Source organism: Taudactylus pleione, unplaced genomic scaffold, assembly GCF_031769625.1.
Source record: "Taudactylus pleione unplaced genomic scaffold, aTauple2 ptg000165l, whole genome shotgun sequence".
NCBI lineage: Eukaryota > Metazoa > Chordata > Amphibia > Anura > Myobatrachidae > Taudactylus > Taudactylus pleione.
The window spans coordinates 306,538-332,862 of record NW_028284567.1 but is presented as its reverse complement, the minus strand read 5'-3'; the positions used below and the strand labels follow the sequence as shown (position 1 = coordinate 332,862).

The window sequence follows — 26,325 nt, the reverse complement described above, 5'->3', positions numbered from 1 at the left end:
GCGAAAGTTCACAACGCTTTGGCTCGCTGCGCATAGACAGCCCAGCAGAGTGAGTGACAGGGGAAGCCATTTGTTATTGGTAACAGGAGCTGGCCATTAAAAACAGGGGAGTGGAGGTGCAAACGCAGGTGTGCCTGAGCATCTCAACGGCGTTTTAGAGGTGTGCATAATTAAAAGATAGCATCATAGTACACGTCACCTGGATTGTTTTTACACTGAAATGCTCTCAGTGCTTGCGGAAGGGTATGGTCAACCTCAAGCGCTGCGATAGCAACTGATGTACCGATGGTTGCATACACTTCCTGGACATGACGTGCACAAGTGGGTGTCTTAAGACAGGCTGGTGGGTGTCTGCATACACTATGTGATCCCTCTCTAGGGAATACTGGGCGTGCTAATACATTGCTGTGCGATTGCACTGTCTACGCAAATTGCATACACATCGCGCAAAAGTATGCTCTTAGCTAGCGGGTCTAAATCAGGCCCATAGACTTCAGGCAAGATACCATTCTTCTATCCCTAGTCTTCTTTAAGGAGGTTGCAGTGTGGATAGGGAAGGTAGAGTTCTTAACTAAACATGTCACATGGAAATCCACTGCAGGGGGGAACTTCCCATTTAGTGCAATCAGTAGCTGGAAGAGGGTAAAAGGAAATCAAGCATTTAGGCAGCTGAAATTTTTTACTAGGTATATTCCATGCTTCACACATATGATCAGGTAGCTGATCAGTGTGAGGAAACTCTGACAAAACTACCTTCTGTCACTTAAATACTGGCTCTTTTGCCCTAGGAGTGGCTTCTGCCTCTTCTATTTGAAGAATAGATTTTACAGCTCTTACAAGTGCAGGTATATTCACTTTAGAGGGGGGCTCCTCGTCTCCCGAGGGGGAGTCAGAGTGAGAGAGGTCTGCATCTTCTGCCTCCCCAGATGATAACTCAGAATCTGATAGTTGGGTGGGCTGGGAAGATAACACAGCACGCTTAGTAGGTTTACTAGGTAAGGGTCTCTCCTTTTGCAGCATTTGTTGAAAGACTGTAGAGGTAGCTGTCGGACTCTGCACTGAGGCAGAAAGTACATCTACCCATGGGGGAGGCAAAGGATTCGCAGGGAGTACCTGCTGTGGTCATCCCATAGAGGGAGCTACCACAGCATACTTGCCTACTCTCCCGGGAAGGTCAGGAGCCTCCCGAAAATCGGGTTGCGCTCCCGCCCCCCCAGAAAGGTGGGCAAGTCTCCCGGTCGGCGCCACATCCCCCAGCTCCCCACCTCCTCCGGCATCCCTCTGGCTTGTAAGTGCCAAAGTGGGCGGTCCGGGGGAGCCGATGACGCGATTCACGCTGAATCGCGTCACCGTGGCCCATGCCCCCCGGCCACACAATGCTGGTAATCTCGGCATTGTGTGACGGGGGTGTGGCCGCGATGTCACGCCCCCGATCCGCCCCTAAATTAGCTGCACGCCCCCATGCTGTACAGTTATGGCTGCCTCCTCCCGGAGGAGGCAGCCACAAACAATGTCGGCATGTATGTACCACAGGGACCGCTAGGTGGTCCACAATTCTTGCCAACACCTGTGAAAAAGAAGCCATGGGGGGTCCTGAGGAGAGGATGCCGGGGCTGTGGGGCCATGTGCCGTATAGCAAAATGCACATAGACCATCTTGAATGAGATCCTCTGAAGCTAAGCCTGCTAAACAGGACTTGCAAGAGACCAGAGTGGGAGCAGCAGGCTGCTTGTTATTCTTGCCTTATGCTAGACATAGTTGCAAGGATAATGTAGCACACAATCTGGCACAGTGCAGTGAGCAACCTAGATATATGTACAATACAGATATACAGTATGTGATAGCCCTCACAAATGTAGGTAGATGTGAGGTACTATCAACCCCCTATACCTCAGTATGCCAGGGTTATAATGAAAGAAAGGGAAAGGTATAAGCTGAAAGTTGTGAAAAAATAAACAGACAACAGCACTAGCACATGTCACATGCAATGCAGAGCATACAATATAACTGCAGTGGGCACTAAATTCAACTACACAGACCGCTGTGGCTGGTAGGAAATAGCGCTATATAACTTGGCCCTTGGGAGAGGTATACAGTGAGACCAAGCGTTCCCGGAGACCTGAATGCAGAACATGGCTGCCGTGAGTCTCAGAGGGGATGGAGGGTGAGGGAGAAGCAGCTCAGGGGCGGCAAGACCGCAGTGCAATGGCGCCCTGAGCCGTTGGGAGGGGCCGCAGGGAGAGGGCCTTCTCCCATACGCTGACATCAACCACCGGGTCCCTGGCCTTAGCTGTCCCCTGCGCCAGTATTTGTAATGCTCTGGTGGTCTAGTGTATTCCCGGACGAACCGGTGTCCACATCAGCGCCTCTGGTCTGTCTCGTGAGACCGGAGGTAAGAATGCGCATATACGCGGGTCCCGGGACTGCCTTACGTGTCCTCTTGAGTCCCGGCTGCAGTCTCGGGTTTGTGGAGCCTTGCTAGCTAGTTCCCCCTGGAGCCCCGCAGTGAGTACCTAGCCGTGGAGAGGTGATGGAGTAGTAGTGCAGACGTCCAGAGGACTGTCTAGCGCTGCTCTGTAGTAAAAATGAATATAAAAGTAAATCATAAAAATAAAGCTTGGGCTGCTTAATAGCAGCCTCACTGTTCTAATGGTGATCCAGCTCTTGCCGGACACCAATGAAACTGAGTTGCCTTCAGGCTGTGGGCAGGGTTTAAGGGGAAGGACCAGAGCATCCTGGGACAGAAAAAAGCTTTGCTGTTGGTGTCCGGTTCTCCAAGTACCACCTACACCCCATTGTCTCCCTGTGGTGCCCTATGGACCCTGTAGAAGAAATACAATATTATCATAGTAAAAGAGTAACAAATAGAAGGATATTGACTTTTTCTATATGTAATTATACCACTCCTGCATGATGATGATAATAATAATAATAATATTAATAATAATGAAAGTGAAAACATTTTGCCAACAATGAGATTACATACATTCTGAACGTTGCACTGCCGGTACATCCTGAAAACGCCAATGCCCCCAGTAACTTGACTTTAGAATTGGATGAAAGAGATCAAAGGCCTGATTCTGCGATTTACGCTAATGCAATCGCAGCTGTTACCTACCCCAAACGGCCACTACCTGTCACTTACTTTGTGAGTAAATCCTCTGGACGGGCGTAATCACAATACAATCGATGCATGCGCAGTGTGCCATTCACGCAGGTGCAATGGCTAACAATCGTTCGATCTGCATGAAAATCGGCATTATGTAAATATCGGAATCAGGCCCAAAGATACTCCAAATAAACGTAATGATTTCAGATATAAATTTTGTGATCATATTCTCAGGATTTTTGAAAGCTAGCGGAAAATAAAAAAAAAAGTATTTTGGCAGATAAGTCACTTTAAGGAAAACTACCCTTGAATTCTTCAATTATAAAAAAGAACGTCTCGTTGATAGTTATCATCACATAATGGAAATAGCTGACTAGGAAATGAAATCACAATGGGTTTAGTGCTAGATTACAGAGGTCCTACAACTTTCTTACAACATTGTCTTACACCTTTTTTCCTTGTAGTTCTATTGAACTAACTTACATGTAAAATCCACATTCTTAATATACTAATTCTAATAATCCTGATTTTACACAAGATAGTCATGATCTGGGAGTGCACGCTTATGTCTCTTGTTCTAGACTGAGATTTCATGATTCTAGCTCCTGTGATCAGAGGCGTCACTAGGGTTGGTGTCACCCGGTGCTGTAACTAATGGTGACACCCCCACCTCCACCAAAAAAAAAAAAAATCAGGACCAAGGTGCACAGCTCCACGCTCTCTCTCCTTACCAGTCCAATACGCACACTGCAGTGCTCATCCCAGAATGCTGGGCATACCCAGGGGGGCGTGATGACGCCAGTCTACCCCCACTTCTGTGTTCCCAGCCAGCCAATCCCCACTTCTGTGTCCCCAGACAGCCAGCCAATCCGCCTTCAAAGTCTCCAGCCAGCCAGCCAATCCCCCTTCAAAGTCCCCAGCCAGCCTTCCACCACTTCTGTGTCCCCAGACTGCCTGTCCCCACGTCTCTGTCCCCAGCCATCCAGCCAATCCCCACTTCTGTGTCCCCATCCATCCAGCCAATCCCCCCTTCTGTGTCCCCATCCATCCAACCAATCCCCCACTTGTGTCCCCAGCCAGCCCTCCCCCACCCACTTGTGTCCCCAGGCAGCCTTCCCCCACTTGTGTCCCCAGCCAGCCCTCCCCCACCCACTTGCGTCCCCAGCTAGCCTTCCCCCACTTGTGTCTCCAGGCAGCCTTCCCCCACTTGTGTCCCCAGCCAGCCTTCCCCCACTTGTGTCCCCAGCCAGCCTTCCCCCACTTGTGTCCCCAGCCAGCCCTCCCCCACTTGAGTCCCCAGCCAGCCAAACCCCACTTCTGTGGCCCCAGCCAGCCCCCCCTTCTGTGTCCTTCTCCCACTTGTGTTCCCAGCAGCCTTCCCCCACTTCTATGTCCCCAGCCAGCCTTCCCCCTCTTGTGTACCCAGCCAGCTTTCCCTCCCCCCTTCTGTGTCCTCTGCCAGCCAGCCTTGTGTCCCCAGACAGCCACCTTTCTTCACTGACTTACCTTCTTCTTGACCGCTCCTCTCTTTGAGCCTTCCAGCAACAGCGGCGTGGGGCGGAGTAGTGGACGGGAAGCGGGCTCCTGAGCTCCTCTCCTTCAGCAGCGGCGGCGCAGTGTGACGACATGACGTCACGCACCAGGTGCTCTCTTTAAAAAAAAGGAAAAACTTTTCAGCATGACGGCCATCCCGGGCGGCGGCCGCAAAGGTGGGTGGGAAGTGGGCGGGCAGCGGGTGGATCCCCTGCCCGGGACCCAGCACCTTTCATGGCCAATGGTGTGCTCCGCCCCTCTCGGCGGCCCTGCGGGCATCTCTTTGATGGCGGGGGAGAGTGCAGTCAGCTGTGTGACGGCTGGGGGAGTGTGTGGCTCTTTGGTGTCACCCCCTTGGGGGGTGATACCCGGTGCAGCCCGCACCCCCCTTGTGACGCCACTGCCTGTAATCTCTCCAGAGTAGTAATCTGCTAGATTGCAGACTGGCAATTGTACTGTAACATATGTACAGAGGGCCTGATTCAGAGCCAGACGCTATTTGCGCTCGCTCGTTCAGAAAAAGGGGCCGGCTATTTAAATTGAGCGCTCGCTCTTTGCGGTCTGTTGACGCCTCTATGTCTGAGCAAGCGAACGAAACATGCGCTCGCTATTTTGTAAAGACGCCACCCTGGCCGCTCGCATCCTACGTCATCTCCGCTATTTATTTGATTAATCGAGTACATCGAAAGGCGTCTGAACTGCTTGCAGTGCTTGTGGTTGGATTTTTCTACCGCAATCTTGCGAACAGTTCAGGCTAAGAAACAACCAAGTGACGTGGTCGATGACGCTGCTTTGTTAATTATGCACACCCTTAAAACACCCGTTTTGACCGTTTGGCACGCCTGCGTTCGGATCTCCACTCCCCGTTTTCAAGCACCTTCCCCTGTTACCACCCACAAACGCCTCATCCTGTCACTCAAATTAGCAGGCACTCGCTATTTTGTGAGCGCTCGATTTCCGACAGCAATGACTGGTTGGCGCATGTGCATTACGACCCATATGCATGCGCAATTGTGCGAACATCGCTCGGAATGAACGAGCGGCCGCTTACGAGCGGCTCTGAATCAGGCCCAGAGCACATTTTCCATACATCCAGTACATTGGCATCTACCACCATATTGTATGCAGTCAGTGTCATTTTGGACAGAAATTGCACATACTCGCTTTCAAAATGGGTACTTGAGATTTAGATTCTGATTCCGAGTCACACGCAAGTCCAATTGCAGTCACATCTCACCCTTTCTAGCAAACTGCGGCTGCATTGCCTGAGGCAGTGGTTCTCAAACTCGGTCCTCAGGACCCCCACACAGTTCACGTTTTGCATGTCACCCAGCAGGTGCACAGGTGTAATTATTACTCACTGAGACATTTTAAAAGGTCCACAGGTGGAGCTAATTATTTCACTTGATTCAGTGTGGAGACATGGAAAACATGCACTGTTTGGGGTCCTGAGGACCGAGTTTGAGAACCTGTGGCCTGAGGAATACGCATCTTAAAGTACTTAAGGGCAATTCTGACCCATATGCGTCTCTGTCGTTTCTCAGGGACAGCTGAATTGGTGTTACTCGGCTGTGAGGGGAGCCGAGTTAGAGCTAGGCTGCAGAAAAAGTGGTTTAGGGTTGGGGGGGTTATGGCTATTATACTTACCTTTGGCGTCGGGATTCTGACGGCGCTGTCAGTATTGTGACTGCCGGCATCCAGACCGCCAGCATCCTGTACCCAACCCCTTCTAAGACTACAACACTGGAAGTCTTTTTGGGATACCATTTTATACCCATTTTACACCGACATTAAAATCCCAGGTTTTTGCACGTGAACGCGCATCAACCCGGGATTTTAGCCAGTGTAAATGGATCCAGTGACCCGGAGATCCAACTCGGGTAGCTTGCAGGGTTGGGCATGGGTCTTTCCCGTGTCATCCTGCAGTGTAAACGTCACAAGCCGGGTCACGATGACCTGGGTCATGCTGCATGCTGCCCGATTGGCCAGCTTCAGCGGTGCTCGGAGATTACATCATCTCCAAGTGTCCACTGCAACGCCGGAAAAGCTGCAGACCCGGCTCCGGTGTGAACGGTGCCGACTCGGGCACAATCCGGGTTGCCACCACAGTGGGAAATAGATCTGTCCCGGGTCTGATCTGGGTTGGAAACGTGTTCCAAACCCCGGGTCAGACCCGGGACTTTGGTATAAAAGGGATATGTGTGTCCTAGAGCATGTCACTGAGAGCTAGTATCTAGAAAAAATGATATAGACTATTAGCACTACACAACACAAAGGGGTCTATTTACTAAGCCTTGGATGGACATAAAGTGTACGGACATAAGGTACCAGCCAATCAGCTCCTGTCATTTTTCAAACACAGCCTGTCACATGGCAGTTAGGAACTGACTGGCTGGTACTTTATCTCCATCCAAGGCTTAGTAAATAGACCCCTTATTCTATACAGACAATATTATAATATAAATACCTGCTTCTTATATTTACTATTGTATTTGTAAACAGAAGAAAACATGCACTGCAAAATACTCACAGCATGCTGCCTACATAAAAAGCTGTAACCTCACTAGGCATTGCCTACTGTACATAAAAGGTGTAACTTAAGATCCTAAAGTATCATTATTTCTTTATTGAATAAAGATATCTATTATGAAGGCAGGCAAACTATCAAATGAAATAAAGTAACTAGAAGCCTATTGAGAAGAGATGTGTTAAATGCGTAATGTATTATCTCTTCTCCTCTAACACCACAAAGCTCCCGTACAGCTATACTGACTTCAATGCGGGCTTCGACTACTTAGGATGTTTGAGCATCTCCGGCCACCGTAAGCGTCTTCGTAAAGAGAAGGCATGTGACCATGACGTCATCAGACGAGGAAGTGTCTATCTGAATAGGGTGTATTGGGGTGATGGCATCTTATAAGAAGGTAATAACATCAGTCTGATACTATGTTACACGGTCACTGTCACTGGAGAGCTGTGTTTATGGGATCACTGCTGTTATTTTTGTACGAGAGAGACCCTGAATGCCCTAAGCCTGTGTCTTGTGTGTTAATATTAAGGTGCTCCCACTACAGATGATAATGTATCCTGTGCCTGCATCCCTGGTAAGGATCCTATTCAATGGGCACCGGGTGCTGATATTCATATTGATTATTGTCAGTAGTAGTATTTCTATTGTGCCTTTGTGCTTATAGTGGGTGGCACAATATTGTCTTATTGGTATGATCACTTATTATACTGCCATGTATATTGTTAATTTCCTAGTAGTATTGGCTTTTTATTAATGAATTAATCCCCTAGCTAATTCTAATGCAAATGTTTGTATGTGCATTTGTACGTGTGTGTGCTAGTATGTGTGATATATATATATATATATATATATATATATATATATATATATATACGAAAAATTGGCAATTAAAAATGCTGTGTAATATGCAAATTAACTCCTTACCTAATGTCTCATCTGTAACCCCTTGCGTTTATAAAATCACACCGTGCAGATAAGGCAACCTGTGGCAGTCAAGTAACATTTAAACTATAAGTCCCAGTATGCAGGTGTCTTCCATGGTGGGATTTGTAGTTCCATAATCGCTATCAGAGCCAAATAAGGTTGACTTTGTAACATCTGAATAGCAGAAATAAAGGAATGTAGGTAGAACAGTGCTAACATTTGCATACTTTTTACGATTTAATGTTTTTTAATTACAAAGAGAAGTCTTTCTTTAAACTGTAATCACTTGTTAAAAGCCGTTGTTTACGGTCTGCATTATTATCTTTTAACTGAGCATGGGTTTTGTTTTTGTTTTTTTCCCAAGAATCCACTTTTGAGCAGCTATAACTTTGAGATTTAATTAACAAATGATGTTTATAAACCGTACTGACTATACATTCTCTGCACTAACCGATAAACAGACACTATAACGCAATAAGCAGTTTCTTATAATATAGGAAAAATGTTCTTGGAGAACAAAGTCGTAATCAACAAAAGGAAGAGATCCCTCTCCCATAGAGCTTGCAGTCTAACTGAGGAGAGAACTAGTGGTACTGGACAATTTTCAGTTTAACAATGACCTAACACATGATCAGATTTTATCTAATGTTATGCCATCAATACAGATTATAATACCACAGGTGATATTGAGCATTTGGCAGCCTTAATGAGCCAGGTGCTCATAATAATGTTTATAAATGCATTTGGAAGAACCATCAGTGGTTATCGTGTGAACTCGATGCCAGGCCCCAATGACGCGGGGCATGACACAGAGCCATGGCCTGTGGGGCAAAATCTTGTCCAATTGGGCCATCTATATATGTGGTCCATGTGTGGCTGACAATGGAGACTGGAGAATATTCGCATACCTTATTTAATTCGGGTCTGGACACACAAGTGCTCCATGAGTGCTACATAAATTAAGACTTCTTCTGTGAGGATTATCTAAATGGCGGTGTCGTTTTTAGGGATAAGAAATATTTAGGGTTAGGCTGTGGAGAAGGGGGGTTAGGCACTTGGGGGGGAGGTTAGGGTTAAGGGGGGTTAGGTTAGTAAATAGAAAAAATACTCGCCTGTCGGGATCTTCACTGCCGGGCTTCTGCTGTCGGGATTTAATCATACTGATTCCATAAAAACAAATCATTAAGGGCCGGACTCGGTTACACTCAAAGCGGTCGATCTCTTTCACCGCGCAAGCGTCGGGGATGAACATAAGTATCTTTGCGGATCTATTCGTTATTCAGAGTCGCATTCAACTGAGCCATTATTGCTCCACTTGCAGCTAAATGGGGGTAATTGGTTGGCAATGGTACATTCGCATGTAGGATCAGTGAGCCGTGTTCGTGTAGGCGGAATTGAGGAGATCCGGCTAATTTCATACAGATCTTTTTACACCAAGGATAGGGGAAAGGTGCGCTTATAGAGATGACGGTTACTTTTACAAGATTGTGCAGTAGCCCACTGTTGTCCATTTCTGTGACTTAGGTGTGTATTTATCATTAAATATTTGTGGCATATTCACCGAAAACTCCAGTTTTTGGAGGATACCCAAATATTTATTATCCCCTGATTGTATTATGGAAGGATCGCAGCAGATATCTCTGCTATCTGCTGCTGCCCCTTCATTGCCGCCAGCAGACGCAACCCCCATAGGTTTCTATGGGGGATGCAATGCTGTTAGATCTACCTTCGCATTCCAGAACTTGGTCTATGCATCTTACGCCATCTGAAGATGGCATAAGTCTCTGTAGCTTATGGGCTACACATTACCTGGAGAGGGTTCCTTAGGAACCTCTCCCACCAATGGCTGCCGCACATCTGTAATCAGATGGGGCACATGTGCAGGATCCCTGGCACAGGATAGAACAGACCGCAGATGCGGTTCTTGCAAAAAAAGAAAGCTACATATAAGGGGGTCTAGTTCCAGGTTGAATAAAAGAGGGTAGTGTCTATTCTAGGACCCGAGGCGGGCAGGACGGCTATCTAATCAGAACACTAGCCGCACCTGAAAAGGGGACATGGGTACTCGAAAGGGGGCGTGGTTTTGAGTCGTGCCCCTTTTCATCACTGCAGGGGACGTGCCCAGCACTCACGGAGATTCTGGGCTGTCCCCAAGCTCTCCCCACGGTGTGAATAGATGCAAAGTGCATATTCACTTGCCAGTAATTGTTTTACCGAGATTCAACCCCCCTCCCCGTCCTGCGGGCGGGGGAGGCTGTTTCAGCAGGACACATTTTAGCTCTTTAAAATCGGGCAGGGTGCAACGCTCGGTAAAACAGCTAAGCAGGATTACTAGAGGGAACAGTGGGCAATCCTATCATTTACCGTAATATAATGTAAATGAAGATGTGTTAGGGCAATTAATGGTAAGATATGCAGTAGGTGTTGCATATAATGTTCGAAAGAGACGCACTAAATCTGAACCGAAATGCAGCAAATAGAGGACACGTAATAGACGTGACCACGACACTCTGTCAAAAACCTTACCGGCGACACAACTCGCTAGTAATGTTTGAGTTACTTTTCTGAGATGTGATTTGGTCAAAACCGCAATCAGCTGTCGTACCTTAAGGTGCCCATACATCAGCGACTGTATGATGCGATGGGAAATGCCGGCGTTTCCTGGTGGAAACGCCGACCTCCCACCATTGATGTTCTGCGATCCGTCGCCAGATCGCAGACATTTGTCATGTTAAATGTCCGCGATTTGACAATTGTGATAATTTTTTGATCGCAATTGTGAAATCCCTGAAATCCAACATGTTGGATTTCTGCGATGCCGGGTTGCAGGGATCAATTGTCAAATCACGGACATTTAACATGACACCCGGAAACGCCGGCATTTCCCATCGCCGGAACGCGACAAACAGTCGCTGATGTATGGGCACCTTTATACTCAGTTTCTGCCCTTCATAAAACCAATTTGAGAGGGGTCTATTTATTAAGGGAGGACCAGCTGTAGGCATTTGGCTATAAGGCAGGTAAATTACATAAGGTCTTGGTTTAGCAATGCCATTTATGGAGCGATACCACAGTATGGAATTATATAAAGACACTAAGGGGTATATTTACTAAATTGCAGGTTTTTAGAAGTGGAGATGTTGCCCATAGCAACCATTCAGATTCTAATTAACATTTAACTTTCACCTTCTAGAAGATAATAGCTAGAATCTGATTATCAGAAACCTTTTTATATTTTCATTATGGCAATCTAAATGGTATTGGGCCCTTTCAGTACACAATATATCATACAGATGTTTGATCAAATAGGTTTGACGAGCAGTGTCTGTAATGTAAGATCTTCTGGCAATTAAAGATCCACCTTAGCACGCTAGTGGACATTGTAAGAACTGGACTTGGAGAAAGGATATTCTGGTGCGCGCACCCGAAAAGACACACCCCGTTTTAATCACTCTTGGGGACGTGCCCGGCACTTACAGACATGCCGGGCAGCCCCCAAGTTCTCCCCTCTGGCGCAGGCGCACGGCATCTATTCACCTGCGGTGATCGCTGCACGGGAGTTTTCCCCACCCGCGGGACACTGGCCCACGGGTGGTGATGGGGTAGGGCACATTCTTCCCTTTTGAAATCGGGCAGAGTGTGGCGCTCCACTAAAACAGCCTAGCGGGAACGCTATAAAGGTTGTACATCTCTTGTTGCCGGTGCTACTTGGACAGCTGTGAGTGGTACGTTGAAAGGTGCTGGGCGCGTTTACTGCTGCAGAGGGTTTCATATAACTGGTTGTGAGGGACAACCGCTTCTTTCCGAACCCAAAAACAAGTAACACAGGAGGGTAAACATCCTTTTAAATTGCCAAAACAGGATATTTTAGCATGATGCACCTATACTGCAACCAGCATTTAGTACTAAAACGTAAAACTGGGAACTAGGCTGTATATGCAATGTTTTTTTTCTTCCACACAAGGAAACCAAGTAGGAAAGCATAGATACTCAAGCCAGATAATAATATCTTTATTGTCATAGCTGTCCTTGTCCAATGCTGATTAGATACTGTAACCGTAGTTGTCTTAATTATTAGAAATGTTTCCAATAATGTATATTCTGCTTTGTAGCAGTATTATCCTAATTTGTATTTGTAACCTATACAAACGTTAGTCTCCCCTTCATGTGTTCTAGAGATGAACTACTGTATTTTTCTGCCGATTCACCGTGATCAGTGGTTTTGTGTTACACGAACCCTGCTGTATGGCCTGCCTGCACTCTGGCTTCTCACCTGTGGTGTTGTCAGACTGACTCTGGCATCTGCCTGATAAGAAATTCCTAATCCATCTATAGATAGATCTGCTCTGTAAGATACACATGTTGGTAACTGAGGCTATTTGTCTGATGACCGGGTCATGCTGCTCATTTGAAAATTTGTTTCAGTGCAAATGATAAATTGGACTCTCTCATTATATAAATTATCAGCTACATTGGGGAAATTAAAACCTGATCACACAAATCGCTTCAGATATCCATTCGCTGTTTAAGAATGTTCGTAAAATCCGTATTGTAATGTGCTTTTGGGCTGTTTTTTTTGTATCATTGCAAAAGTTTGACTATTAGTGTTCACTCTAGCTCCGGCGGCAGGCAGGGTGCCGGAGCTAGAGAGGGCAACATTGTGCGCACAGGCGAAAAGGGGGCGTGGCCATAAAAGGGGGCATGTCTATAATACGCGTCCCCTTTTTCATCATACTTGGTGGCATGCCCGGCACTTACGGACATGCCGGGCAGCCCCCAAGCGCTGCAGACAGGGAGAACATATGCCGGGCGCATGCGCCCGGCGTCTATTCTCCGGCGGTGACCGGGTCACCGCACATTTCTCCACCCGCGGGACACTGCGTCCCGCGGGTGAAGACTGCACCTGCAGCCTGTGAGGGCAGGGTGCTTTTTGCCCTCCAGAAGGAGGGCAGGGTGCCGCACCCTGCTAAAACAGCCTAGCGGGAACGCTAACTATATTTATGAAGTAGCTGCTTAGAGCTGAAAATTTAAAGCAGCACTCAGTCAGTGTAAAGTTTGCCTGGCTTTACACTAGATGTGAGCGGCCCTTTAAATTTTCAGCTCCAACCCGCCGAGAAGCTTTGGTGATATAGCCCTTAGTCAATGTGTGCAATGTACTGGCTTCCTGCTGATTTTATTTTTTTGTTTTACTTTTTCTATTTACCTATAATGCGCAGAGGCTACTGGGTGGAGCTATGTTTTAGCCGTCTTGTTGAGGGTAGACCAAAACAGATGATTGAAGCCATTAATTGATGAAGGTCCCTCCATCCTATTATCATTGATTGTACTAGTCATGTGCTTCAGGCACGAAGATGTAGATTAGGGGCCGGATTCAATTAGACGCGTAAAGCCATAATCATCGAAATAGTTTCGCCTATTGCCGCTTTTCGCCTGTTTGGAACTTATCTCCAAATTCATTTCCAGGCGGAATTCGTCTAAGCGGAAACTCAATGCAATGTAATAGGCGAAAAAGTTTCTCCAATGGATAGCAGGTTAAAGAAGTGCAAAATCTTTATTTTGGAGAGCAAACGTGGGGAAATGACCAGAACCCTTGGGACAGTCCCCTAAAGGACAAATCTGGCAAAAAAAAATCCCAACAATCCTAAAACCACCCCAAAAAAGTACTTTGATTTTTGGGGTGAAAAATTAAAAAGTGGGGGGACAAGCATAAAAACTAGTGAAATAGACTTCTTGGGGGTCTGCAAGGATGGGTCAGGTGTTTTTGGGATTGCAGCTGCTTGCAAAAGGTGCGTTTTTAAAAGTTCACTTTCGAGACCTAAAAATATGCTAGCACCCATTTTTCGGTACCCCAAATTTGACAGGACTACTTGTTTTCACCAAAAAATACTGCATTATGGCATTCTTCACCACTTATGCAAAGACGCATATAAGAAGCAATTTAAACAACTTAAGTACCCCAAACCTTTTTAGGGCTATTAGTACACATCTACATTGATTCCCTATGTTAGTGCATCTTTTTTTGGGGTACAGACTGATTTCCCCAAATCTGACAGTACGTTCCGCAGGCAGAAAGTGCTGGAAAGCGGGGGGATGCGCACGTAAAGTAAAGTTATTGTCTCTGAAACAGGCGAAAGAGGCGGAAAGTCGGAAAAGTTTCGCCTGTACGACTTTCTGCCTCCTTCGCCTGTTTTAGAGGCAATAACTTTACTTTACGTGCGCGTCCCCCTGCTTTCCAGCACTTTCTGCCTGCGGAACGTACTGTCAGAATTGGTCACAAAATGTTTGTAGGCTAATTTTACGCAGAAAACCCTAAAAAATAGCGCAATTCCGCACATACAGTGAGTCTTCTAATTCTTGACATGTAACCAGAGAAAAAAGGGATATTCCATCCAGCACACTGCAGCAATATTGGCAAAAATACTTGAATCCTACATGATAACAGAATTCAGAGGTATTAGTTGCATACATTTGCAAATATATGATTAAGCGCCGGGCCAACATCAAGGCTCCTCTATACCGGTGTCCCTAACATTAAGGGGTTCATGTCCGAGGCGCAAGGCACCCCAAAAGAATCCAGCCAAGGACCATTCCCAGGGCATCACACGAAAATGGAAGAAAGGCGATAGTGAAGTGTAAAGTATAGATGTGTAATAAGTGTTAATATAAGAAAGAATTAAAATTACATAAATAATAAACAAACAAATAGAAAAGTGATGAAAAAGTATTTGTGAAGTAAGTGGTGATGCCCTAAAAAAGGCCCAGCCAGAATAACCCTGGGGGCCCCACGCCCAAACACTCACCCCAAAATAATTATTGCTACCAAATAGTAGCACCCACCCTGGGTCATATAATTACAATTAATGTACTGCATGATAACAGCACATATATAAGCCGAGAGCTGATTCACCAAGGAGGTCAGTGGCGGGCTGGGCCGGGGGGCAGGGTGCCATGTGCCCCCCGGGCCGCAGCATCATGCGGGCCGCGGGCAGTCTGTGTCACTGTGACACAGACTGCACCGCGTGTGTAGCGCTGACCGGACGGGGGCACTACAAAGGGGGGGACTACTACTACTGGGGGCGCTACAAGGGGGGGGGACTACTACTACTACAGGGGGCACTACAAGGGGGGGACTACTACTACTGGGGGCGCTACAAGGGGGGGACTACTACTACTGGGGGCGCTACAAGGGGGGGACTACTACTACTGGGGGCACTCCAAGGGGGGGACTACTACTACTGGGGGCACTCCAAGGGGGGGGACTACTACTACTGGGGGCACTCCAAGGGGGGGGACTACTACTACTGGGGGCACTCCAAGGGGGGGGGACTACTACTACTGGGGGCACTCCAAGGGGGGGGGACTACTACTACTGGGGGCACTCCAAGGGGGGGGACTACTACTACTGGGGGCACTCCAAGGGGGGGGACTACTACTACTGGGGGCACTCCAAGGGGGGGGGACTACTACTACTGGGGGCACTCCAAGGGGGGGGACTACTACTACTGGGGGCACTCCAAGGGGGGGGACTACTACTACTGGGGGCACTCCAAGGGGGGGGACTACTACTGCTGGGGGCACTCCAAGGGGGGGGAGTACTACTGCTGGGGGCACTACAAGGGGGGGACTACTACTAGGGGCATTGCATAGGGGGGAGGGGACTACCACTGGGGGCACTGCATCGAGGGACCACTGCTGGGGGCTCTATATAAAGGGCAATAGTGGGGGTACTGCATAGGGGGAAGACTACAACTGGGGGCACTATATAAGGGGCTTACTACTGGGGGCACAAGGGGCACTACATAGGAGGGATCACTACTGGGGACATTACTCGAGGCCTGCATAAGGGTGTCCTCTCCTGAGGGGGGGGGACGCCGTAGCACGCACGTTCTTTCGGGCACCCTGGCTACATGCTACTACTCTGCCAGGGCCGCCTGCCTGCATTTGCCCCCCCAGGCTAAAAGTTGCCAGCCAGCCCCTGAAGGAGGTACCCCAGAAACCTCCAAATGGCACTATAAGGACCAGCACATCCTCCCAATGCTACATCCCTTCATGATATCTTGACATGTGTAAGGCACCATATGGGCCGCACTAAGGCACCATATGGGCAGCACTTGTGTTACAAAGGTTTACGGGATGTGTGAATAATTTGTTTAGTCGCAATGCAACTAGGACGCATTAGACGATTGTGTGCTGATTAATTTTATATGCGACACTTGTATATCTGTGTGCGACAAGTCTCTCAATCAGCCTGCGAAGTGCTACAATGCAACGGCTGCAGACTTTTTCCACACCAAGTTTCCTTTACAGACTCGGGGGCCAATTCTGGGGGTATCCTGTCTATAGATCTACAGTAAAAAGGTAGACAATGTCTTGATAGAACCAGATGTTGTTGACAGGGACAAAATGTCGACACACTAAACGTCAACATGTAAGACGGGAACAAATGGCTGACAGTGTCAAAGGTTTAGGGTTAGGCACTTACCGGAGGGTTAGGGTCTAGAAGGGACGGTTAGGGTTAGGCACCAGGAGGGAGGGTTAGGGTGAAGATTAGGGTTAGAAAAAAAACTAAATCAATGTGTCTACTGTATGCATTTTGACCATGTCAACTATTTGTACCAGTTTACCTTCTTGCATGTCTACCTTAGTATGTCGAACTATTGTCCTTGTCTACCTTTTTGTCCCTGTCGACCGATTGCCTGTCTAACATCTGGTGTCGATCTAGACATTACCTACCTTTTTCCTGTAGATCTATCAATCCATAACCATTCTGAGATGTACGTTCATCCAATGCGATTGGGTCGCAATGGTTGTGATGGTGCTCACAAATGCAGCAAGGAGGTTTCTGACGCCTCCTTCTGCATTTGCCTTAAGATAGATGGAATTGCAAAGCTGCTTGTGTGTAGCTCTGCAATTCTGTTCATCTCTGAATGAGGCCCTCAGTTGCACACCGATATACAAGTGTCGCATATCCAGTTAATCAGCACAGTCTCATGGTGTATTGCGACTTGGGTGCAAAAAAAGACGCCCAATGCTAGCAGAGTTGCATGGGACCTGGCGGCTCACTCACACCAGGCATATCGCGCTGCATGGTATATTGAGCTGCATGGTATATTGAGGCTAGATGAACAAGGACACATCTGAATCCCAGCAGTGGGCCTATTTTATACCAGCTTTGCCAATATGTCTAAGGACACCAGTACTGCATATGACATATCAAAGGTAGATATTCTATTTAAAAAATTTTATAAACTAGACCTACTCTTTTTAGGGTGTTTTTTTTTTTTTTTTTTTTTTAAATTGTAAAATATGCTATTTAAATGGTGTTGCCTGAATATTTTATTAATAACAATAATAATAGTATTATATTTATTAATGTAATTTTAACTTTCAGGGGGGAATTGAAGTAGACCAGTTAAAGTTAACAGGTGTTAATTGAACGCCGGCCCCTATTCAATTAGCCCTGCTTATTGGGGATTTCTTTTCAGGTCTCCTGGGAACCGAAAAGAAAATCTGCGTTAACTCTGCAGTTATCGGGTGACAACAGTACTGCGCGATTCCGTGTACTTTACATGGATTCTGTGTGTTAATGCCCAATTAATGAGTGTTAACACGTTCATTTACCGAGAGTTAACACCACTATCGGGTAGAGGTGCTGAGAGGTGGGCGGGGTACTAATTACCCAGGATCGGCCTTGCAGGAGGGGCCTGGCATGGGCCTGGGTCCGGAACCACCCCCTTCCCTCTTACATCAGAGAAACCCAGCAGGGCTAATTGAATTCCCCCCTATATGTGGTAAAATATTATAAGAAAAGTCCTGCATTTTAAATTCAAGTTTCATGAATGTAGCTCTCCGTTTGTAGGTGTTAACTTGCAAGTGTCTCTTATTCATTGCAAGTGGCGAGACAACTGTCACCAAAGCATAAATGGATGGACACAAGGAGCAAGCTACATATTGTCTGATACATTTCTCATTGGAATTTGATTTTTAGGGAGAACAGCTGCACCCCATTTCCTTTAACCAAGGAATAAGGTTACAGCATTCTATGGAATGAATGAGCTTAACATTATTGTGACACGTTCCCACTAAAAGTCATTGTGGCCGCATTCTTTTTCTTTTGTTTAGTGCTTGCTTAGTTACTAAATGTAAAGTATTGCTGGTATAAATTTGTCTCTTTCTCTTTTTTTTTTTTTTTTTTTTGGATTTGCATTATGCTTTAGTTTTATGCTGAATTGGGATATTACTTAATGCATTTTTTTTTTTACATTAAATAAATATTTGTTACATACTATTGAAACAAATTTAAAATGACGGTTACAGGGGTGCACTGATCTACAAAAAGTAGAACAAAATGTTTTTAAGCACTTTGAAAGCCTGTAATTTTAAATTTGTTCTGCATTGTTTTAGGCTATTACTATCGCTACTACTTTTGACTTGCACACAATTGTCACTGGCCCCAAGTATTCAGTGATGGGTTTTTCTTGTGAAATCATAGGCAGGGTAATGGTTCTGACCACTGAATGAGGGACTCCACAATGTGACAAAGATGTATCCTACCACCTGCAATATATAAAGGTTTGTCTGATTGGGTATTGCACAGTGTATAAGAAGCCCTGATTTATATTTTACATGTACAAGGTGCTGCATATCAGCTGGAACTTCACTGTTTTTGGTCTCTGGGTGTTAAATCAATTAAGGAGCCCCCATCAGTGTATACAACTATTGGGCAGTAAGTAGGTGTAAGTCACATTATGTGCCATGAAGTGTGGATAAAGATATTTAATTCTCTCATTCAAAATGGGCAATAAAATTTAGGTGTAAGGCATTCTCACTCTGAACTCGCACTGCAAGTTGCAATCTAATTCCAAATACACACTTTTTTTTATCAGATGAAAATTGCATATTTTTTTTTTTTGTGTGCACCCGCCTGAGGCGGTGAAAAGGTTGGATAATCTTTATATAAGGTAAAAATGTCTGGACACTGTGCAAAACCCTTGGACCCCCTCCCCTTCCCTCCTAATGACTAATTGGACCTTTGGAAGTTTTCAATTGGCTCATTTAGGCCAATAATTACATGTCATTTAGGGTGTTAAAAAAAAGGCCTCAAATTACCCCCAAATCAACTTTTTTTTTGTTCGGCACCCCATATTTAATTAAAGTATTTTATAAAATGAAAAAATACTAGTTTTTTTCTTTCTAAATTTTTTTTTTCAATTTTTTTTATTTTTAAATATATTTAAAGTGGCCTCAAATTAACACAATCACCTTTTTATTTATTTTATTTTTTTTCCCCTACTTTTTTTTCTTTTTAATTTATTTGAGATTAAACTAGAAAAGTTTGCTCTTTTTATACATTTTTTTTTTTTTTTTTTTTTTTTTTCATTTTGTGGTTGTGAACATCCTGCAAACTTTCCACTCAAGATGACAAAGAATCACTACATAATAATTTCTAACGAATTGTTTTATAAACTTTTTTTTTTTTTCTGTTAAAAAACACCCATAGTACTGACTGCCTTTTCTGTAGGAAGGAAAGCATAGTGATGGTCATTTATAAAAACGAACCCTAAGGGAAAATTACAGAATTGTCTATTGCGGCCAATCGGATATTTACATTTCAAAACAGAACTAGAAAAAGTTCAAGTCTGGCCGTTTGTAACACCACAGTTTTCATTTCATCCCTGCAGTTGTGATATTATTGTATGACATGGCAAAACTCACAAGTTCACAGCAAAAGGGCTTTTATTAGTGAAAATGCTTCATTTAACCAGATCTCAATGTCACATGAGCATGTTAAAAGTTGTTCATTGTGCATTCTTGTGTTCATGCTTAATGTTGTAATGAATGGAATGCATATTACATAGTATTTCATATCCTATTTCATTCAAATCGGAAGTTGCAGCAGCACCACCACTTTAATACAGGAGCTTACGGTCTTATGTTATTTTCATGAGCTGTTTTTTGTTGTTGTTGTGATGTTATCAGCTTGAATTTAGTTTTTATGTGCCATCTATTGATCTATTTTTAAACAGCAAATCTTATATCTTCTATATCCAGGACATTTGATAGGTTTGTGCAAAGAATAGAAGCTTTGTAATTTATGATGCTTGAGGCTGTATGCCAGCCCAATGGGGTTTTATGTAATACCTTGGTGTGACATTTCACTGATCTGTATGTCATTTTGCTTTTCAGATATATATTATAAATTAAAATAAATAAACTCAAAGTTAACAGGGTCATCCTAAAACCAAGCTCTGATTGGTGATTTAAATAAATTTGAACATGGGCTGCACAATAATCGTGCAAACCAGGCACCTACATTACTGGTTTGAATGAAGTTGAGTGTATGGTACTCAACGATGATCGTTCATAGCCTGATGACTTCTGAAAATGATCAGGATCATTAGGTTTGGTTTTCAAACCTGTTTGATCCACCCGACAGTCATTCAGTCAACTGCAGGCTGTGAATGGAGATGGCCTCCATGCATTGTGTAGTGCTTTTGCTCCATGGGAAGTTTCGGTCCTACCTGGGTTTGCCTTAGGACACCTGTATTGCAGATTGACAGGTGTACCACCACATACATTTCCACCACTTGTAATGAGGTTGTACTCTGTTGTTGATGTGCATCTATTGCTGGATAACAAAAGTGTCCTTCTGACTACTTTAATTATTCATAAACCCCACCCACCCACCAGTATTCATGCATAATGTCATTGTGATCGTAGTGTTCCCAGCAGGATTTTTGGTGGGCAGGGTGCGGGGGCAGTATCACGCAAAAAGTGGGCGTGGACAGACGGTGAAGGTGGCACGGGTCCGCCGAGGTTACTATTGGGGGTGGTTCGGCCCCACCGATGTCACTAATTAAGGTGTGCCCAGCCAGCGGATTCACTAATGGGGGCATCACGAGAATCTACAGTGGTCCTGGGCTTCCCCTAAGCTCTCCCTTAGGGGCCCATTTATCATTCTATATTTGTGGCTATGTCCCCCGAAAACAAACATTTTTCGAGGGTTAACCGCAAATATTTAGTATGCCCCGGATGTATTAAGGAGGGATTGCAGCAGATATCCCCGATACCTGCTGTGATCCCTCCATTCCCGCGGGCAGCCGCTTCCCCCATAGGTTTCTATGGGGGGTGCGATGCTGCCAGATTTACAATGCATTCCCGATATTGGCCCCCGCAGCTAATGCCTTCTGAAGATGGTGTTGGCCACTATCCCTGCATGTGCCGGATGATACAGCCCGGCGCTATGATCGCATCTTGCAATGCGATCATGCGTGGTATTGGCATGTCCAGATCCCATTGTAAGTGCGATCATTAATAAATGAGGGCCTTAATGTGAATAGATGCGCACGGCATCTATTCAAGCAGCGACAGAACCGCAGCGGCAGCATTTTTATCAGGGCGCCGCTATAAAGGGCAGGGCGCATTTTACCCTTTTAAAATCGGGCAGTGTCATGAAGTATTCACAATGTCTCTTTTAGGGTGATATATACTTGGGTGGGCTGTTTGTAGGACTTAGCATTTTGATGGTGGGTGTCAACTTTATTGAAGTCCCAAAACGAAGGCAGAATTGCTTCACTTCTCACCACTCTGCACACAAAGGGGCGATTCAATTGATTTTCCCGGCGGCTGTTACTACTGGTGCAATTCATTTGTTCCGTTTGGGCACAAATGCTGCGGGCGCACATTTCTGCTCGCAGTATCTAAGGTAACGAGCAGAAATGTGCAAAAACACTGCGGTTTGGGTGCCCAAACTGGCAGGCAGACTACAGGGACCAGCAGGCCATTAATGTCCAGGCATGCTGGCACTTGTACTATCATGTGGGTCAGGTTTGCTGGGACTTGTAGGCCACCTGTAAAAATAACCAAAACAATATTATTAACTACACCCGCCGCCCAGGGGTGCCGGGAAAATTGTCTGACTTTGTTAGGGATTCCAGCCTGCTGCGTATCTCCCTGCTATTTTGCCCTTCTTTTCCAATAACAGCCCATACTCAGCGGTCCGGGGCTGGTTATTAATTTGGGATGGGGGTGGGGGAAAGCATTATTTTTCTTAATCTACTTGGCTGCTCCTACGCTGCAATGTCTAAACCTCTGGATCTCAGAGCTGGCTTTTATCAACATCTGAGCCATGGACTTTCGTGTGCGGCTATGTCATTTTATTATGATTGTGAACATATTATCTGTCAACCTTATGTGCGTGTCGACCTTTTGGTTGTCGACATTTTAAAAGTGATGAAATTTTGATTGTCCAAGTTTTTACTGTCCAAATTTTAACTACGTCGCATACACTGAAGTGCCAAAAGTCGTGAGATAAGATGCCTAGTATTGTTAAAGACCCCCTCTAGCCCGGCGAAGTACGGCAACTCAACGTGGCATCAATTCCACAAGAGGACGGAAGACCTCTCGAGAGATTTTGACCCATGCCATCTGGATAGCTTCCCGCAGCTCCCTGATATTTGGAGGTGCATCATCTTGCGAATGGAACTCTCCACCACGTCCCATAATTGCTCAATTGATTTCAGGTTTTGCGAACATGCTGGCCACACCATTTGTCGGTACTTTTCAGAATGCTCCTCAAACCATTTCTGGACAACTGGAGGCCGATGACAAAGTGCATTATCCTGCTGGAATATTCCATCTTTGTGGGGGTTACATGAAGTCCATGAAAGGCTGTAAATGGTCATTAAGCAATGCAACGTAGCGGTTACCGGTCATTGACGTGTTCAGGTAGATCAGCAACCCCCAACCTATGCCACGTGAACACATCCCACACCGGTATGGAACCACCACCAGACTGCACAGTGTCTTGTTGGCAAGTGAGGTCCATGGCCTCGTGGGGGTCTGTGCCACACCCGAACCCTACCATCAGCCCGAAACAACTGAAACCCGTGACTCATCGGACTACTCATGTTGCTAGTCCTCCAGGGTCCAATTAGCAAGTCATGAGGCTCTGTCTGATGTTGTAGTGTTAACAGGGGCACTCTGATGTGTCTTATTCTCCCATATCCCATGGAAGATTAAGAACGCTGCGCTGACTTGCTGGATATACGTCTGATACCGCCTGCATTGGTAGTGGTTGTGATTTGAGACAATGTTGCTTGTCTGTTATCACAGACAATTCTGACCAGACGATGGTGGTCACAATCATTAAGCACCTGTGGTTGGCCACTGCACTGTCCATGGTGGGTAGTAATGCCTTCCATTAGGTATTCCTGGTATACGCGTAACACCGTAGATCGAGGAATGTTGAATGTTCGCACAACTTTTGGAAATGGAATGGCTCATCCGTTGGGCACCCACTATCATGCCCCAAACGAACTCTGTTAATTCACTTTATCTTGCTGTGAGCAACCTAGCCAGTGTTTAGACTGACTCGCGAGATGTCAGATTACAACTGATGCAGGTCTGGTCATTTCCGAGATGTCACAGTATGGTGACTCCACCACCACTACCTTATATATCCTGTTTGCCCATGACTTTTGGAACTTCAGTGTATTTATTTGTTCCTACAGTCTTTCCTTAAACCTATATCTTCACAAACTTATTTTGTTGGACAAAATAAATACCATCTCTTTGAGATTCTGTGGTAAGGAGCAAAGTTGTTCATATTTTACTACAGGTTCAGGTTGACATAAGCTACAGACATTACACAGTGACTATAGAATATAAAGAGAACCTGTGCGCTGTATCCAAAAGGGGTTGGTAATGTGAGAGTGGGCAAGCAACCTTGCATATACTTATTCACTGTCTGTTGCCTACTATATTTTATCGGTGGTAATCACATTGAGCCAGAGGTTGGCAGGGCACACAACTGTACATTCACAGGGTGACTAACACTTCCTAAACGTGGGCCACTTAATGCATCAGTGAATTTGGTGTTTACACTCCCTATTTGTCTGTACAAAGTATGTAGTGTTCCTTTTAGGGTGGGTAGGGAGGCTGTCGCTGAAGGGCACTGCTTTGCGCGCACAAAAAGGGACGTGGACACTAGAAAAAGGGACGTATCTTTGAGACGCTTTACTTTTTCCATCATTGTAGGGGGTTTGCCCAGCACTCAGGTAGCTGCTGGGCTGCCCCCAAGCTCTTCTTGCATCTATTCACTCGACGGTGATGGTACAATTCATAGAGCTTTATGCGCCAGAAACTTTGAGTTCACCTTAATTGAAAGCCTAAGCGCAGCGTTAAACATGTATACACAGAAAGCATTGGGTAGCTTTGCTAAAACTTCTAAATAGGAATTTAGAGCTATTGCTCATAGCAGCAAATCCGCTTTTGTCTATCATTTATCTGGTACAGTGTTTGGCAACAAGTGGCTCTAGGGCCACATGCAACACTCTGAGCCTTGCGGCCTTTAGCTCCTTCCTGCTTTATGGTCAGGATTGTTTGTTATAGCCTGTAAGACAGGGTTGGGGAACCGCAGGTCCGGAGGCTGTATAAAGCCCGCAGAATCGTTCTGGTCTGGCCCTCTGAGCTTTTTTTCTGTCCGCCTCATCTGGATAGCAGGGTGCCTAGAATGTCACCCTGCAGCCAAAATCTATGCAGCAGTGCCACCAGGAGTGTCCTTGGGATGCTTCAGACGGTCACACTGCTGCCCTTAGAGCTCCACGGAACATCCTCAGGATGCTCTGGGCATTTGCTGTAATCGCCAGCAATTGTGGCCCCGCCCCAGGTGGTGATACACGGAGGGGGCGTGGCCTGCACCAGGCCAGCAGAAAATGTTCTATATATGAAAATGGCCCTCGGCAGAAAAAGATTCTTCACCCCTGCTGTAAGACATGAGATATCTTTCTGAATGTATTGTATTAACTTATTACTGTGATTCAGAATAATGTGCATGCCCTTTGTGGGTAAGAAGCCCACCCGGTGCGGCCCCTGAAGTGTGTGAGGTTGCCTATCGCTGATCTAGGACTGATGCTAGAATCTGGTTGCTATGGGCAACACAAACTTTTTTTTTTTTCTAGAAGTTTTAGTAAATCGCAACCTATTGCAGACACATGGGTATAAAGTGAACACTGTGCTGTATGAGTGCACAGGGCTTGTACACAAAGGTAACGTGCCTGGCTTTGAGAACCGGAAGCCTGGAGAAACACACACTTGTAGTGAATAGAAGATTGATGTGCCAGGTCTCTATAGCTTTAACCTATGTACTAGTGTCTAGAGCTTAGAGGTCCTCTGCATTATAAAGTCAATCAAGTTCCACTAACCAAAGTGGTATAGCACATGGTAAATGATCAGGTGTTCTAGACCTAAACGCTTTCTTTTGTCTTAATGTTTGTTTCTTTTTTATGTTTTATTTAAGTAATGCAAAAAGGTTGCCTAAAATATCCAAGAGGTGGAGCTGCTCCTTAGTGTGAAATCGTCAACCTTGCAGAACATAGGGCCTGATTCAGAGCCGGACCCTCTGACCAGAGCGCTCGCTCTGAATCAGGGCCCTCCTACATGGAAATGGAGCGGCCTCTTGGCCGCTCGCATAGCTGTGGGTGACCACCCACAGCATATGCGAGCGGCCAAAAAGATGGTCGCGATGGTCAAGACCATCGCAACCATCGGGCTTGCGACGGAGACCCTGCGGTAGGGTCTCGCTGCCGCAAGCCCAGGAGTAATTTTGGCTCTATCAGAGCCAAAATCACTCCCACTGACATCACTACTGATGTCAGTGGGGCCGGCTTCAGACGGTAGGCTTTCCCGTGCTGTCAATCAACATCGACAGCACACCCCCTTTGGTGCGAGACCCGGAGCGACAGCTTGGCTGTCGTTGTCCGGGTCTCGCGCATGGGCACGACGGAGCTCCCTCCGTCGTGCGCATGCGCATTGGGGGAACATCGACCTGCTTGCGAGCGTCCTGCGCTCCCGAGCGGGTCTGAATGACTCCCATATTTCAGTTGTCCCACAGCTCTTGTCATTTCGCTGTTTGTCGTTAGTGAAATATATAGTTTTATTTTTTCATACTTCAGTTTCCGAGTAACACATTCATAAAGCAGAACAGTAGTTTTCTGCAGGACACACTGTTGGTTTGTAAAAGTTCCTGTTAAATATCTCCATTACTGCCTGCTTGGGCTCATGCCAGCACCCCCTCTTGTGTGTTTGGAGAGTGCACCTGTTATGGATTTGAGTAGACATGATGTTAGACGTGTAAGTGCCACATCCCTCGTGTTAGGTGACCCTGTCTAGTTGTTCACAGCATCTCATATATTTCTGGTGCGTAAACTGCCCAACATGTGCAACAAAG

General features: G+C 45.9%; 1 protein-coding gene across 3 annotated transcripts in view; it reads left to right on the top strand.

Annotated features, from left to right (window-relative positions):
* The first annotated feature begins 7,485 nt into the window (after window positions 1–7,485).
* BTRC (beta-transducin repeat containing E3 ubiquitin protein ligase) overlaps window positions 7,486–26,325 on the top strand; it is a 249,753-nt gene continuing 230,913 nt past the window's right edge. Inside the window, exon 1 of one of the 3 annotated variants that reach the window (XM_088475194.1) lies at window positions 7,486–7,566. In XM_088475194.1, the coding sequence (XP_088331320.1) occupies window positions 7,549–7,566 (18 nt within the window). In that variant the 5' untranslated portion in view covers window positions 7,486–7,548. The other 2 variants (XM_088475195.1, XM_088475193.1) reach the window with 2 other exon arrangements.